Here is an 18,237-nt window from a genome sequence, read left to right as displayed (position 1 = left end):
GCAGGGATCTTAAAGAATAATTTTAATATTGATCATAGTCTTATTTGTTGGCTGATAGACTTTTTAACTGACAGGTCACAACGCGTGAGAGTTATTTATTTTATTTACAAATGCATGCCAAAGCCAGCACGCCAGGCGTCACATCATTAAGTTTGCTGACAACTCGGTAATAGTGTCACTGCTGACTCACAACGACCCCGAGTATGGCGCTACTTTAAATGATTTTACAGCGTGGTGCAAGTCATCTTTTATGAACATCAACGCGGCAAAAACTAAAGAAATGCTGATTGACTTTAGGAAGAATCCCCCCCCCTCTCTCCGACCCTTATTAACGATCAAGCTATCGAAGTAGTGAAGCAATACAAATACCTCGGTATTATAATAGACGACAAACTCACCTTCGAGCTAGCTGTCTGTAAAAAAGCACACCAGCGTATGTTTTTTTTATTGTAAACTTCGCAATTTTAATGTCTATAAGACCTGTATGAGGATGTTTTATTGTTTTATTGAAACTATTCTTTCCTTTGCCTTTGTGAGCTGGTTTGGGTCCCTCACTCTTAAAAACAAAAACAGGCTACAATACATTACTAAAGTGTGTGGGAAAATTTCCCTCAACTCTCTGACTGACTTAAAATCTCTATATGAGACAAGGACCCTGAAGAAGGCCCAGTCAGTCCTGGCTGATATAAGCCACCCCTTGAACAGCTACTTCATGTTGTTGCCGTCTGGCCGCAGATTCTGTCTGCCTAAATGCAGCACAAACGGACACAAAAACTAATTTGTTCCTGCTGCTATAGGTCTTGTTAATAATTCAATGTGAGATGTGGACTTTTGTGTATGTATTTACTTGTGTCCTCCATCGATAGTGTCTGTTGTCTGTATGGCTTATGTGTTGTTTATGTTGCACTTTATTTGCTGCAAAACGAACTTGAACTTGTCACCCACTCACCCAGCAGTTTAATATTGGGACTTAATGAGAGCAGTGAGACTCAGTAGTTTACGTAAAGGCGGCTAGAAACTGCATAGAGCTGCAGAGTTGGCTTCAGCCCTCCAAGTGACTTTTTCACATTCACATGTTTAAATATCTTAACCACTTTTTGATTTTTGGGGTGTAAATTACACTGGAATGCAGACAGCAAGCAATGGGTCTTCAGCTAATTTAGTAAAATACTCGATATATATATAGAGACATCTTGTTGCCTGCTAATATTTGTAGCAACTTGTGTGACATCACTGACAGCCGGAATCCATGTTTTATTTTTTTGAGTTTTCAGTCTGCAATTGTAAAAACTTTTGCTTAACTTTACATCCATTAAATGATATGCTATTTGATTAACAGAATATGTATGTGAGCCCACACAAACACACACACAAATACACACAAAGGGCATATGGTGCATATTTCAGAGTTGTTTCCTATTCTCTTTCTACTGTAGCTCACAGCAGCTGAAAGAGACAGAGACGGAAAGATAGAGAACATTGTGTTTCCCCTGTGGGCATAGCTCGGTTGCAACATGTCTTCATTACCGCTGCAATTGTCTTACTATTTTCATCAGTACTAGGAAAGGCGCCTCTATAACTGCGCCGACATTGCAATAGACGAGATAACTGTTCTATTTGCTGTTAAGGAGAGTTTGCTGCAGCCGTCATCACAGTATCTTCCCACTTCAGTTACATATTATCAACTCTGGGAAAAGTGCTGAAAAGCATCAAACCACTGAAAGCAAGTCACTTCATACCAGTATTAGGGGTGGGAATCTCTTGGCACCTCACGATTCGATTCTGATTCAGAGGCCAACGATTCGATTCTAAACCGATTATTGATGCATCTCGATGCGACAATTTTTTTATGTACATTTCCATGCGTGATTTAAAAAAATATACATCCGAAAAGTTTGCTACTCAGTTTGCTAATCACTTCCTAGACAAAGCAGCTAGACGAAGCTTAGATTTTGACATATATTTGTCACACAGTTTTAATGAAATGTTTTGTCTACTGAGATTTTTATTTTGTAGTCATTCCATGTTCACCTTCTCTCACAGTAATCTTCCATGTCAGAGGCCCAGTCATGTTTAAAGGTGGATAATTGGCTTCTTAGAACATGAAACATGAGGTGGTCAGATGTAATGTGATAAAGTAGATGAACCGCCTATATGTGTTTTGCCTAATTATGTTATGTATGTCTTATTAGATCATGTGTATAGATACAAAATTTAGATACACAATTTGTTTTTCCTTTTGGCCATTTTTGTGTGTCTCTTGCCTAAACTCTAAGTTGTTGTCCATTATCCCATCCTCTTCCAGTCACTCTGTTTTCTGATTTGTAACTTTTAAATAAAAAATCAACACATTTAAAAAATAAAAAATTATTAACTTATCAGAATCGAGCATCGAATCGTTCTAGAGAGAATCGCGATGCATCGAAGAATTGATTATTTTCCCCACCCCTAACCAATATCAGTTATATGTTTTAGAGGGGCTGTCCTGGTCCACTTGCTAAACCACATCTTTATATTCCTACACACACAGACAGACAGACAGACAGACAGACAGACAGACAGAAAGCTAAGCAAAAGTTTCACTTCTCTAACACCTCAGGAGGGAGACCTCTCTCCTCCTCCTCCTCTCTTACACTCACTGCTTTACCTTTCCCACAATCCTTTGATAAAAGTGCAGATAAAAGAGAGTCTGTGCTCATCTCTCTGGCCATCCACCTCTCCTTGAGGTTAGCACCTCCTTTATTATTTACTATTAGATCAGTAGACATACATACACACACCACCTTGTTCTCCTAAAGCTGGTGTGCGTGTGTGGGCGCAGTCCACATACTGTGTCTTTGCTTATGTCTGTGTGCTTCGTGCCCCTTGTGTATGTATTTGTTCTTTCTCTTTTGCTTGTGTGTGTGTGTGTGTGTGTGTGTGTGTGTGTGTGTGTGTGTGTGTGTGTGTGTGTGTGTGTGTGTGTGTCTCCTTGGCTGGAGGCGGTGCAGTGTGAGGTTTTCGCTGCTGTCTGAAGTCCTCCAGCCTCAGTGTCATTAGAGGATCTCTTTAATCCAGACTTTGGGAGAAACTTCTGACAGCACGCTGCAAATAGAAGGCCCCGCCGCACATGAAGAGCAGCTCTGCTCCTAACAAAACACCAAGTTTAAAGAGGCCCCTGGCCTTTTTTCCTCCTCCCACTAATACCTCCCTTCTTTCTTCTTTGCTTTTTTTTCCTGCCCTCTATTGCTTTTACTTCACCCTAGGGAAACATGCTTGCCTTATCTGCGCAGGAGGACCACCCAGGAAAGATGACTCAGGCATCAGTGTATCTGTGCGCCTGTGTGTGTACGTTTGTGTACGTACCACACTGGAATTGCACACTCATTTGACTGAGTGTAGCACCCACATTTTTAGAACTTTTGCTGTTAATATTAATGCATGCCTGTACCTGCATGGATCGCTGTAAGCGGTGCGTTTGTTGGTGCTGCGTGCGCGTGTGCCTCTCTAATCCTTTGAGCCAAAGTTTGGAATGAAAGGCAGAGGCACATTGCTGATGGAGAGGTGAGAGAGGCCTTCAAGCTCCCAACTATGGGACTGTGCAGCAGAGGTACGCCGCTGCCCCATTTCCTCACTCTGGCCACGTGTTTTTCTACTTCATGCCCCTCCCCTCTTCCTCAGTATCTTGCTGTCTCTCATTCTCACCTTTCTGAGATTTCTCTTCTTATCCTCCTGATATCCTCCTCCTGTCTTATCTTCCTAGGCTTTTTGCTTTGCATTTTGTTTACTTTTATTCTCCTTCATGCACCTTTCTCCCCAACTCCTTACCCCCTCCATTTCTCCCTAAGGAAATCTGATTTCCCCCTCTTCCTGGCCTGTTCACAATGATCCCAGTCTGCATGGCTGATAAAAAACATATCGCCCTGAGGATCTGGAGACACTCATTCACGCACTTGCACACACTAAATACTATAGAGACAACCAGCATCTAGTGTTAACGTGTGTGTGTGTGTGTGTGTGTGTGTGTGTGTGTGTGTGTGTGTGTGTGTGTGTGTGTGTGTGTGTGTGTGTGTGTGTGTGTGTGTGTGTGTGTGTGTGTGTGTGTGTGTGTGTGTGTGTGTGTGTGTGTGTGGTAGAGATTTAACTCCAACAGGACCATATTATTAGCCATATTAAGGTACAAACTTATTCATCATCTCATAGTCTAGCACTGGATTAAAGTCTAAGTCAGACAATGGTATTCAAACTGCATCAGGTGGGCTATTCATGTGTCTACAGTGTCCACTTCATTGTTTTGTTATTCTCTTTTCAGTAGTAGTATATTTTTAATTCATATTTATGGCTACGAGAGTTAGTTTTGCTCTATGCCTAAACACAGCCCTTAATACAGTATAATAAGACCATTATGTCTGACTAAATATTTCCGAAGGCTCTTTCTGACTCACAACGCTTTTATTCATCAGCAGAATCATCCCATGTGATTCTATTAATGAAGTGACAAGTGTTGAACCTCTGCCCTCAGAGTTGTTTTGAGAACATCAGCTACAGAACCCACATGAAAAAGACAAACACGTCACCAGTGAGGCCCACAAAGTCAGCCTAACTTCCCAGAAGAGCTGGTCCAGAAATGCTGTGTCACAGTGCACAGAATCCGAAAGGGGAGGGGTAGAGTTAGTTTGTCAGGGTCTTCTTTGTCAGCCGTACTGCTGTCTTTAAAAGATTGATGTGGTTGAGGTTAGGGTCACAGTGGGGAAGTGTTAGAGGAAGGAAGGGTAGGAATTGAAACTCTGTATGTGCAACTACCTTCTAGGTAATCCACTGACATACAGCAAGACATACAATTATCAATCAATTGCATTTACATTGCCCAAAATCAGAAATTAACAATCTGTACAACACATTCTGACACTTCAATTCAGATAAGGAAAAATGTAGAAACCTCACACTCCCATGCCTTGGTCCCTATTAGAAAACTTGTATGAATTGTGTCAGCTCCACTAAAAAAGGCTTTTCTAGTGTAGTCAAGCCTTTTGATTCACCAATAAACAAAATTAAATGATGAAATCGAAGGCAAGGCGTTGCAATGGATTGAGATGTGGGCTGTGATGGAATAGTGACTGGCTAAGAAATACCCTGATTAATAAGAGGATCAAGGCGCAAAGCTGTAAAACCAGCTGCCTTTCATGCTGCAGTGCTAAAACTGACCTGAACATGCTCCTGAATCATAATAATATAGTAAAGTGTGTTGATCTAGGAATCTATCCGTCCAAGGCTTAAATTAGCCACTGCAAAAGAAGGAGGTACATTATAAAGCTGATTTGACTGTATCAGTGCAGTTCGGGTGCGGGTTCACACTGTAGCATAATCTTATTAAAAGAAAATTGTTAAATGTCAATAAATGAAAATATAAGGTGAATTTTCCATTAATTCCAGCAACTGTGAGATCTACTGTATCTAACAATCTGACAAAAAAGGCTTCAACTTCTCTTTCAGTCAGTAGTTCTCAGAGAGATACCCAGAAGTTCAACCAGGCCCTGAAGCCTAACAGTCTGTGTGTGATTTATGTCAGTGTAGTGGGTTGTAGATCAGGCCGGTCATGCCTATCACCTGGACTGTGTTTCCATCAGCTCGGAGAATCGACAAGGCAACACCTGGCTCGCTCACTCAACTCCACTGGGGAGAAACACTGAGGATATTGATGCTAGCCAGTGCCCCATGCACTTGTTGGTGTGTGTGTGCGTGTGTGTGCTTTTATGTTCAGGTGTGCGTGTGCGTGCATTTGTGCACATGTCACTCTCTCTGCTTTTCGTGCAGACTAATCAAAGACGAAGTGACCACATGTGCGCTAAAAACATCTGGTTCTGCGTTGGATGCAGGAACTGCGCCTTTCTTTCCACTGCTATCACTTACAGGCAGAAAGGGGAAAAATGTCATACACACACATACAGTGCATTTTCTTTCTTTCTTTCTTGCCTGGATCTTAGAAAGCAAAAATAGATTAAATTCTTTATTGGCGCCCCTATGGGGAAATTTGATCAACTCAGGTATTTGGATTACATGTGAGAGAGGTTCTTATCCACTAAATGATACAGTATATCTCTTATTACTGCCAAAGAAATAATGATCCCTAAAGGAATGTAACTTTACAAAAGCCTTGGAAGTTTGCTAATTCCCTGAGTGAGCAAGTCTCTCTTTCTGCATGCCCTTGTCTAGAAATGAGTATGGGCTTAATGAGGCCAGCTTGCCAGTAATTACTGTGATGACTTTATTATTAGCCTTTTAACACGCAAAGACTAATCACAGGCTGCATCTTTCCTCACTGTCCCTCTGTCCTGAGTATTATCTCATTGGCTCTGTCGGTCTGGATCGGTCTTGTTTTCTCAGTCACAGCCTCTTTCTTTCCAGCTCAAATGTATCTGTAAATTAGTGTATATCACTTTGCGTCAGTTACACATTACATCACACAGATCGGGAGTTTATTTTTTTTTTTTTTTTTTTTTTTTTCGTCAGTCAGCCGACAACACTGACTGTCTCTCCCTTCCCCCAGGCTCTGCAAGAAAAGGTGGAAAGTCTACAGAGGCAGCTGCACTGCTCAGAGAAGAAGCTGCTTAGCAAAGAGCTTGAGACCGAAGAGAAGGTAATACAGTCCCTCTTTTTTCCCCTCAATCTCTCACTATCTGTTTTCCATGCTCATCAGGCATTCACAAGAGCGGCAGGCCGTCTCTCTTACTCAAACTCATTTGCTCCTCACCATTACCGTTGCATCACTCTCGCTGCCCTCTGCCTTTTTGTCACACTACTCTTTGCTTCCTACCAGCACAAAACCTCTATTTGACTTCTTTTTAATAATCATGAGATCCTTCTTTGGAATTGAATCCCTTTATTGAGCCCTTCAACACCCATCTCTGCTCTCCCCCATCACCTGCTGTCCCTAGCCCCTCACCCCTTAGTTGCCATCCTTACTAGACCCTCCAGGGGGCCACAACAGACAGAAAAATGGATTCCCTCTCATTCTCCTGTTTAGAGCCACAGATATGCCCCCTCGCACATTTCCCAAATTCCTTGAGATTTGGCTTCAAGAGCCAGCGCCTAGGGCCAGGAATGCCACCACCGCCTGTGTTCAGAGGGAAGCCTCTCTGTGTGCACACACACTACCCGTTGCTCTCCAGAATGCTCTGTAATCAAGGCTCTGTTTTGACCTTGACACACACAGAGAAGAAAGCCCTAATGACTACACTCACACAGGAGGCTCTTCTTTGTACCCTGGTATGTACACCAAAGGCATGCATCCTTGTGTCCCCTCTGATCCACCCACTGACCCTTGTACACACTTCACACACTCGTCACACACCTCAGTGTCTGGCCGTCATAAATCTGCAGGAAGGGGTCAGTTGTTTTTAAGAGCTGTTGGTCACTGAGCCAGTCCCAGAGACGCTGCACATTGTTTTTTCTATAACTTGGAGGAGCTGATCCCTGAACCTGCCTGCTGTATTGTCAGATCATTTCGTCTGGACAAGGGTTTGGGTTGCTCTTCTTCAGCTTTGCATTTATGTGTTTGGTTAGTGTTATTTACTAGGGATGCACCGATCCGACTTTTTCAGTCCCGATACCGATGCTAGGGCTTTCTGTATCTGTCGATACCCAATACCTTTGCTGAATTAATAATAAACTGTATACCTTCCACCTCATACTTTCCTTCCACCATGTGGAAGAGACTAAAGGCACCAGACCTTAATAACTAAACATTACTTTCCTAACTAAGACAAAATAACATTGATGTAATGTATTGAATTCTTATTTATTTGTTATTTTAAAAAACAATTGTGCATTCAAATCAAAAATATAACTTCTTAAAATATGTTTAAATAAATAATAATGGGCCTTCACTAATGGGCCACCTTTATGTAGGTTTATAATGGCTTATTCTACTGTCAGGAGTACATAAAATATCACAAAAACATGTTAATGTCATCATGTTTACTAAAAGCTTTCATTAAGGGTTTGCTTGGCTCCACGACATTATACAAGAACTTTATATGAAGGAGAATCCATGAAACAGTTACAGAAGCTAAACTATTTTTATTGTGCAAACTGCAAAGTAGTAAAATAAACTCAAATCGAATGAATAGCCTACACATACAAACAACTTTAACATTTTTTCCCTTTCAAAACAAAATAGTTGTAAGCTAGTTGTATAAACACTACCTTGGCCACAGGTAAGTTAGGTTGTTGTAGTGTAGTTGTAGTGGGCGACTGAACGTAGCTCCGCTGTCAGCCTCCTTCGCTGTTTGAATGTTAGCAGGGTGGCGGACGTATTTCAGCGAGGCAAGACATCTTAAATCCAGAGTTTTAGTCATTGCTCTGAACCCGTCTTTCTCAACGGTCTGTAGCGGGACCGTAGGTGGATTGCGTTCATAATGTTACTCCGCTGCATGCTTGAAGTGACATGTCTTTAACGTTAGCACAGTAACGTTACCACGGTAACGTTAGCACGGCAGAGTAACGTTAAATTGGTTACACACCAACCAGACAGCCGACCCTCGGCAGAAAAGCCAGTGGAAATGATCAGTCGCGTCCCCGAGGTCCAAAAAGTGCCACAGAACACACCAAAAAGACGAGACGAGACGTAATACATCTCTATAACAGCAGGCGGCGCTAATCTGTATTGTTGCCCAAGAAATGAAAACCGGCAGCTGATTGGACAAACGCGTCACATGGGTTTGTTTTCTCCGGAAATTCAAAGCCAGACTGTCATGGCGGCCTTTCAGAATACGATCTCATATTGTACTAAAATAGTTCACTGAAAAATTTTTCTGAAAACATTTTAAGCGAGAAATAGGCCATGCAGTTACTGAATCTGTCTTCATTTCAGCTCAACAAAGGTCAGTTTAAAAGATTTTTGTCAGATTTTGAGAGACTTTAGTCACCTCATTCCGCTCCCCATTTCCGGATGAGTCCCGACTGCCCTGCAGCTGACTGAACATGTCAGGTCGGCCAAAATGAACGCCGACAGCCCCTCAAACTGACGACAGCACAGGACACACCGAACAGATTTAAGTCACTGACCTCGCCAGACTGTCCAACCTCCGATAATCGGCCCCATGTGTCCCGGGCTTTAGAGCGACGGGTAACAACAGTGGCTAAATTATGTCCGATTTTTTAGAAACAAAAAACTTCGGAACATACGGCTCCTCTCTTGAACACACGTTGTTCTGGTGTATCTCCGGTCTTTCTTCATCCTCTAGCTAACTTTCTTCTCGGTTCTTGAATGTGCAGTACCGACCGGAGCCTCTCCCAGCTTAACAGACTGTTATGCTACCTGGCTAGCTAGGCTAGCAGCTGTAATGTTACCCAGCATGCCGTTCGGCGGTGTAGCTACATTTGTAAATGTAAAATTATTAGTGTTAGAAACTGTTTAAGTCACAAATTGTTATATGCTATGGTGTTTTATCCTTTTAAAGAGAGTTAGTTGTGGGTTGTTAATTGTTGTTATAAAGTTACTACCATGAGTGAGAAGGATACGCAGGTAACAGGGGTTAACCCGACGGAGGAAAAAAAGAAAACTGGATCGTGGATCTGTTCATTTTTCCGATTCCCGATCCAGCTATTTTTTTCAATATTGGGGCCAATATCTGATCTTAAAATCGGATCGGTGCACCCCTATTATTTACTGTGTTATCCATCACTGAAGACACAATCAATTGTTGTATTGGTGAAAAGTTTTACCACAGATAAAACATTTCACAGCAGAGTTTAGGTGTGCTGCAAATGAAAAGCGTGCGTTCCCTAGCAGCCACTATAGCATATTGTTTACATATTATAACCGCTTATAGTTATTAAGCAAGTGACAATAAGCAAGAGAGAAGTCAGTATTTTTCAGGATAATTTTTAACACCTTGCACATGACCTCAGATACTCAGTGTCTGTCTGTGTTAGTAGAAAAGTGTTTAACACTCTAGGCCATTGAGGCAAAGTATACTTCTGGTAGATGATGTTGGTTCAATCAAATGTTGGCCCACTGTTTTGAAGAGTAGCACATATTCTGATTTTCACACTATTCAACTGTGCAAAATGTCATGATGTTTTGTTTAAAAACAAGAATATTGTGGATGTAATTTTATTAATGTAATTTCATTTTATTATTTATATATTTTTTAGCACATGAAATCACTCAAAACCCACTTATTGCTTGTGGGCTATAGAGCTTAGTCTTGTATAACTGAAAAGTTTTGATACTGGCACCAGTTAAAAACAGATTTTAGTGCTGATACCAAAAAAGGCTTCTTTCTGGTATAAAATCAGCAACATTATGATTTAAATCCGGCAATATTGTCAAACTGAACTGGTAAACAATACTAAGAATTTGATTAAGCATTTGGTACCAATATTACATACTTATGTACTACTATGACGGTTCCTAATGGCACAATGCCACAAACACATTTCACTTGTTTATCGCAGATTGTTTAGTTGTAACAAAGTTGGCAGCAAAAACACAAACCGGAAGTGTGCCACAGTCGGATAACAATTAAGGAATCTCTGTGTATCAACCAACTCGGAGCTAAATGCCATCCCTCAACAGATACAACAGTTGAGGCAGGATCTGGAAGGATGGTTATAGTAAGAGGTTTTTAATAAGATGCCGCAACTAATGTTTACACGTAAAACATCTCTTCATCATAGTAAGAAAAGGCAGTGTTGACATTTGAAATGTCTGCTGTCTCATAGGATGGACAGGTTCTTAGTATTTCTACTCATCAAATTTCCTAGAAAACAGATATACAATTCAAACATTATACAGTAGAAAAATCACAGAAAATGTGATAGATTAATTTCTTTTAGTCCACATTATTTATTTGTGATCAATTAATAGATCCAGTAGCTTTCCCCGCACATCAGTTTGGTCACAGTTTGTCCCAGGAGGTGAGCCATATCTACCCAATGCTTTTTAGCCTTCAATGATAAACATGTGCAATTAACTCCAATTGGGGCTCCTTTTCTTGGTCAAAGGAATTTGCTGTTTGCAGTAATAGATGAGTGATGTTTCAGTACTACCGCTAATCTGTTGATTTTGTTGTACAGTTGTTTCTGTGTCCCCAACATTGTCCCTCTCCTGTCACTGCACCCTTATTTTCTCCCATTGTCATTCCTTGGCTGAGACTAGTAGGTTTACAGTTTCTTTGCACAGAGCTAAACGCGTGTGTGTGTGTGTGTGTGTGTGTGTGTGTGTGTGTGTGTGTGTGTGTGTGTGTGTGTGCGTGTGCGTGCGCAACGAGTCAAAGTTCTACTCCCTGTGTGGCAAGAGAGGCTGTCTGAATCATATATTTACTCCTGCCTCCTACACTGCTCTCACCTCAAGTCAGGTGTGTTGGAGCGAGCATGGTGCATGTCAGTAGGTAAACAGCTTTTCAACTATATATTTTTCATTTGGATTGTGTGTGACTGTTTGCATTAGTTTACATCATATGTGCTTCTGCATTGTTGTGTGCACACCGGTTCATTGTTTCCTTGTGTATGATAATGAACCTCCACTTTGGCTCTCCTCACACTGATATTGCCCTAGTTTATCTGCCAAGACTTGTCTTTGTAATCCAATCCCTCACATGCAAAAACAGCCTTTCTGCCCAGACTTCACACAGATGTTACTTGCCTCACACTCGCAGGGCCCTCGCAGGCTCCCCCACTCTAAAATGGCGGATCAGCAGCTCACTGTGTGGTTCAGTGCTCCTTGAAGAGAGAAGCAGAATGTTGAAGACTACAGCTCTTTGTATAAATACATAATGAGACAGTAGCAATGGGCACGGTGAATTGGACAAGTTTCAGAGATGTGTTCTCCTGCAACATGGAAGCTTGGTAAAATAATAAAATAATTTCTGTAGTTCAGTGTTCAGTATTGATGCAGACATAAAAATGCAGAGGAGTTGAACTTAAGTTCTGTTCGTTTTCCTGTGTGCTGTTTTTGTTGAGGCACATTACATTAGCAGCCAGCTACCAATCCATCCCATAGTTCTAACAACTTCAATAAGATCTGTAGGCACTTCTAATCTCCTCCTGCCTTTTTTTCTTTTCTTTTCTTTTTTTTTTTTTTTTTTGTGAAGCTGTTTCTTTTTTCCCTCTCGAAGCAAAGCGTTTTTAAATTCAAATGGTGAACTCTCTGAGTGCCAACTCAGTGGATGTCGAGGTGCAAACTTTGTGAGTGGCATCAATTTTGATGTACCCCCTTGTTCCTGACAAGGTTTTTGTCACTTTGGAACAAGAGGGTTTATCAAAAATGTCTTTCCAGCAGCTACTCACCTTCTCAACCTGTCCCACGCAAGCCTGCACACACACACACACACACACACCAACGTCATTAGCATACATCAAGCTTCCCAATGATGTGACAAACTTTATTTGAACGTTGAAAGTGTTGAGGGCTTGTTTCTTTCTGCTGGCAGCTGTCAAAAACCACGCCATGTGACAGTACCAAACGCAAGAGAAAGTCAAAACCACAATCTAAAGACTATATATAGATGAAATGTTGTCATTTTAAGATGACTGGGAGGGGAAAACGACTGCCGCTCCTCGCAGTCTTCAAAACGAGAGAATCACGCTTCATCAGGAACAAACAAAATCAGATTTTTAAAAGAGCTGTGGAGATGAAACCTGATTTTTCTCCTGAAAGTCGGTCCTTTTTCATTGCTTTGGGAAACAGTGGCACACTTTTTTTCCCCGTGTTTCCCTTCCTCTCTTTCCTTTCCCGCTCACTCTCATCTGGAGTCCGTCAATGACCAAAACCTCATGGAAGGGTTTGATCAACAGTATTGTTCAAAGGCACCCGACATCTGTCCTAATGTTGAGGAGGCTTTTCTTTTCCGTCACATGCCTCCTGCCACCTGTCAGAAAAACACACATGCCTTTGCTGTAAAAAGATGTTGAAAGAAGAGAATAATGTGTGTTTACGCTAAGAAAAAGTGAGCGGAGGGACCTTGGAAGAGGCGAGAGGATGCAAAGCTGAAGGAACCAGTCAGGCATCTTTGGGGAGTTTGAGAGATGCTCCTGTTTTTGGATTTTAAGAGACGCAGTGAAGTCACAAATTTGAATCGGCTCTTTACCTATCCTTGTCGGCTTTTTTCTGTATCTGTTAGCCAAGCATATGTTTCCACAACTGAGATGCTGCCTCCACCCACACACATTGCATAGTAAAATATGGCTAAGCTTTAGTTAGACGTGCTGTGGAAAGTGTGAAATAAAATGTGATCACAAATGCTTTGGTCTGCTACTGTGCAGCAAGAGCAGAAATGTGTATCATACGCTTTCGGGTTAAGCAATGCTTATTTTATGATAAGAACAATACAACTTTAAATAATGTTAAGGGATATTTTATAATGCTTCTCTGTCTGTCACAGCAGCCGTTAGGTGCAGTTGACCACGAAGTCATGGGACAGATGCCAGATACACAACCTTAATATATCACATGATACATTAGTTAGTTTGGACTTCTCGCTGTCATTGTTACAAAAGCATTCATGGCTGGTTTGATCACCCTTGCGACTGCACATACAATATAGAGTGATCCCCACTGCTCCCTGTGAGTCCCGGTAAATACGCTGTTGCTGCCGTGTCCATTCTAATGTATGGGAAGGAAGATGGAGACAGCATTGCCACAAAGGAGCTTGTAATTTAGGCAGAGCGGATCTCTCATTGCTGGGATCTCTCATTGCTGTGGTGACTGCACCGTACATGAACCAAGAATGCAAAACTAAAAGCGTGGCTTTTGAAGAATCTAGACTTATATTCAGAGTGGTTGTAAGGGATGTGTTTATTCAACCATTGTTTATTGCTTTGGTCTGAGGTAGTTGAGTGTGTTTTGTCTTGGCTTGCCATTTTGTTATGACTACAGAAGCTGCTATAGATAGATAGACTTTTTAGAAAAATTTGCACTCCCGTAGCTTCAGCTGATTTTTTTAACTCCCGGACATCCAAATTAAAGCTTCTGAAAACCCATTTCCTTTTTGCCACTTGTTTAAAAAGGTCACTCTCAAATTATTCTTGACTTCATTCTCACACACAGAGAAAAAGACATATTTTTGTAAACTTCAATATGAATAGGGCAGAAGGAGCTTGAAAAAAATTGGCAAAGTTGTGGCAGTCTAATCTACTGCACACTGTGCCGAGACAAAGTGAGCTGCTTCATGTTGGGATCATTTATACTGGGGGATGCTTTGAAGTGCTTCCCAATCCCTTTCATTGTGCCCAGGAAGATTAATTAGCCAAAGCCAGAACAATCAGTTAAATCCACAACAGGAAAATTATTTTAAGAAAACCAATATTTTTCCCCTCCCCCTCACCTCATTCACGCTCTCTTCACATGAAAGACTGGACTGATGAGAGGAGAGGTGGGGAGCTTAGGGATATTCTTAATGTTAGCTGGACTTTGGCTCTGTCGAAGACATTATGGACAGTTGAAATGCTCAGACTCTCCTGGTTACACCTTGAAATACAGTATGTGGGTGAAAAATGTTGCTTTTCACAGCCCCCGTTGATTCCTCCAGCTCTGCTAAACTTATTATCAAGCTCTGGATTAATTCATTCTGCAACTCTTTTCTAAATGCTGTAAATGCTTTAATAGTACTGTAAAAGCTGTGTGTGTGTGTGTGTGTGTGTGTGTGTGTGTGTGTGTGTGTGTGTGTGTGTGTGTGTGTGTGTGTGTGTGTGTGTGTGTGTGTGTGTGTGTGTGTGTGTGTGTGTGTGTGTGTGTGTGTGTGTGTGTGTGTGTGTGTGTGTGTGTAAAAAGGGGGGTTGAACTAACCAAACCCTTTTCAACTTCTATAATCAGACTCTGGTTTAGTGGAGTGTAATTTAGCCCCAGACAGACTTCCTCCAGTCCTCCCCAGTGGAGCTAGCTAGCTAGCTGTTGAGCTGCTGCTGTGTTTGATGTGTTTTGCCCTCCACCACTGCCCTGTCCTCTTCCAAACCCAGCTGTGCCAGGCCCATAAATGCATTGTGACAGCTCTTGCTGTAGTCATCAGCAGCCAGTAGGGGGTGTTGTGCAAAGCGAGTCATGCCAGTCGGCGGACCCCCTGTTGAGATGTGAAGGAGCTGTGAAGAGCGAGGGAATACTCTGAGCCATGAATAAAGAGGGGATACCCACTGTCTGTGTGTGTGTGTGTGTGTGTGTGTGTGTGTGTGTGTGTGTGTGTGTGTGTGTGTGTGTGTGTGTGTGTGTGTGTGTGTGTGTGTGTGTGTGTGTGTCCTCCAAGGGAGCTTTTCACTTGGGCGCTGTGTCTGAAAGTTTCTATATAAATGAGTATAAATAATTTACTTGATTTTGTCTTTTTGATTGTGTCAATGTTTTTTTAATCCAAATATACCAACAAATGAAATGCATACAGTGTTTGTGTGTGTGCATGGATAATGCATTTGCATTAATGTGATGATTTAATAACAAATGTGTAATATGGATTTATTTTTTCGGGTGTTCCTTCTAAGTTAACCGACACCGTTTGACTGCCCTGCCTCCGTCCTCTCAGGTGACTGTGGTGCGTCAGGAGTACGAGGAGAAGATCAAAGGTTTGATGCCAGCAGAGCTCAGACAGGAACTGGAGGACACCATCACCTCTCTGAAAGCTCAGGTGAGAACTGACTGTTTGCCAGATACAGATTAGAGACAGGCAGGGCCCAGAACAACTATGCTGACACATATATATAATCTGTTGGCTTTAGTTTCAAAAATGTTAAAAATTGTCTGGAGACTCATGTTCTCATTTTCAACCTGTAAAATATTCCTTTCATTAATCCATACCCTTTTAAACACAACAAACTGTATATTGGACAGATTGTCAAAGTAATGTTCTGTATCTTCTTTCTTTTTTAAAGTTGATTTCAATTCTTTTGTCTTTCACTTTCCCTTACTATTAATCAATTGAAACAGTCAGAAACATAACCCACACATCCTGTATGAATATGCATGTTGGAGTACCAATCCTCTTTATAACCCTTAATCTCTCCTTGTCTCTCATTAGATGTAATTTTATTGCATGTCTCTGAGCTGTGTCTCGTACTAATATCATTGGGCCCATTTTGACTAATAAAGGGCTTTCACTTTCTCAGCTTTTACATTGTAAACAAAAACGAGATTTCTGTAATGATGATACAACCACACAGTACAACTTTTTGTAAAAAAAGGGCTCATCATAAACCCCTGCCTTGTTTAAAAAGGTCTACCAAGATCCCATTTCAGTGTGCAGACCACAGCTCTGTGATCAGATATGTTTATAAGATGTAATTCATGAGCAAAGTGGTCTCTCCTCTCATTGACAACGTCTTGGGCTTTGCACATTAAAGTGCATTATTTTTACATGATGGTACAAAAAAGGTGGGGAGAGTTTCCAAGTCTCTGGAGGCATCTTACCACATTTTGTTGGGGTTTTGCATATACTTCACCACTGTGAAGTGCCAAATGAAATGCTAGAACTTTCCTGAGGTCTCCCCCACAGAAAGGAATGTACCCTCGGCTCCAGTACGGTAGTCCCAGAACAATACGGATTCTTTCGGAGCCGTGATTATTCTGCCAGGCTCTAGATGCCATGTAAATGTAGATGGGGTTTATTTTCACTTTCAGCCAAAGACACTTCATAAATATACTCCCACTTTGTAGCCAAACAAAAGAATGGCGCGGCCTCCTCTCGTAACGTCCTAACCTCAACTAACCTGGCTTATAATCTTCCCTCTGTCCCCATGTGCCTTAACCCTGCTGCCCTAATCTTCTGACCCCCAACCCCTGCTGTCCCGACCTCTGGACTCAACAACCAAGCCTTTCTTCCACTTAGCTAACCCCCTCCACCCAAAAGCACAATCGACCCAAAGCCATTATACCTTCTACACCTCCAGTGTCTGTATTCTGATGCACTGGTTTCCTACTTCCCTCATTCTGATTAAACAACTAATCAGAGTACATTTTTGTTATTGCATTATAGTTATATTATAATATTGCATTGTGTGTCTGTGTTGCAGGTTAACTTCCTTCAGAAGAGAGCCTCTTTGCTACAGGAAGACCTGGATGCCTGTCGCAGCAGGAGGTTAGCATGATTGTTTAGATTTGTTTAGAATGGTGTGTGCTTACGTGCCTGTACATAGTTATAGTACACGTATAGTATGTGCCTTTCTTTTTATACCAGTGTTTCGGGTTGTGAGTATAGTAAAGTATGAACACCTAGAATTACTCATCTGCAGTACACTTTGTAACACACAATTAATGGTGCAGTTACATTAGAAGTCTTGTCTTTGACTATGACAGCTTCCAGTCCTGAGGGCTTTGATTTGCCTTCCATCCATCATACTGTAAGAGCCATTTATGTCTTTATAAAAAGCATCTTATATATGCAGGGATAAGAGGCCTCGTCAAACGACGCTGCCGCTCACATCTCTGCAAACATCTCTCAGGACTGCCATTCACATCACAGTTATTTCACTGGGCTCTACCTCACAAATTAAAGTGGCAGAGGCGTTGTCACTCAGAGAGTTAGTTTAAATTCCATGATGGTGTTCTTTAATATTGATGTAATATGTTGGTTTATTGGTTTAACGCTGGAATAACCCAACTCTTTCTGCACAGGTAACTATGGGAGAACCACAGCCTGACGCCATGCCGGGATATGAAGGATTAAGACGTCCAATCAGGTGTGAGCATTAGTGACTGTTACAAGTATTTTACACACCTGTCATGCAACTGGATCAATCATCTTTTGGTTTGATGTGCTGTTGTCTCTCATGGTTTTATTAACATATGAACTATTTATTCATTGTCAGATTTAAGTTTTGCTTGAGTGTGTGTGTGTGTGTGTGTATATATATACATATATACATATATACATACATATATATATATATATATATATATATATATATATATATATATATATATATATATATATATATATATATACATATATAATTCTGATTACGTTGTTCAATTTTATATTTTTTTTATTGTTATGGATATCATAGGCATTTGATGCCAAAATCCATCATTTTAATAAATAAAAAAAAAATTGCATCATTTTCTGTTGTCATGCTATTTTGTTTTAATTCTGAGCATGTTTTTTAATCTTTGTCAGATACCTCATAATTAGTCCCTCAATTAGGGGAAGTCCTGCTGTTGCCCTTGTTTTTATATGACCACAACATGCATGTTAACCAAGATTAGCTCTGTAACATAACACTGAAGTCATAGACCTTGAATTCCCATTTCCCCCATCACTATTATGCATTGGCTTT

At 41.1% G+C, this 18,237-nt stretch overlaps 1 protein-coding gene across 3 annotated transcripts in view; it reads left to right on the top strand.

Annotated features, from left to right (window-relative positions):
• The window catches only part of cep112 (centrosomal protein 112), a 116,744-nt gene extending 98,947 nt beyond the window's left edge, over positions 1-17,797 (top strand). For all 3 annotated transcript variants that reach the window (XM_028600583.1, XM_028600581.1, XM_028600582.1), the window contains 4 exons: positions 6,527-6,616; positions 15,492-15,593; positions 16,975-17,039; positions 17,576-17,797. In XM_028600583.1, the coding sequence (XP_028456384.1) occupies positions 6,527-6,616; positions 15,492-15,593; positions 16,975-17,039; positions 17,576-17,579 (261 nt within the window). In that variant the 3' untranslated portion in view covers positions 17,580-17,797. The remainder of the gene's footprint in view (positions 1-6,526; positions 6,617-15,491; positions 15,594-16,974; positions 17,040-17,575) is intronic.
• The last annotated feature ends 440 nt before the right edge of the window (positions 17,798-18,237 follow it).

This window comes from Perca flavescens, chromosome 15 (assembly GCF_004354835.1).
Source record: "Perca flavescens isolate YP-PL-M2 chromosome 15, PFLA_1.0, whole genome shotgun sequence".
NCBI lineage: Eukaryota > Metazoa > Chordata > Actinopteri > Perciformes > Percidae > Perca > Perca flavescens.
Note: the sequence above shows the minus strand (reverse complement) of the source record. Positions and strands in the feature narration are given on the sequence as shown.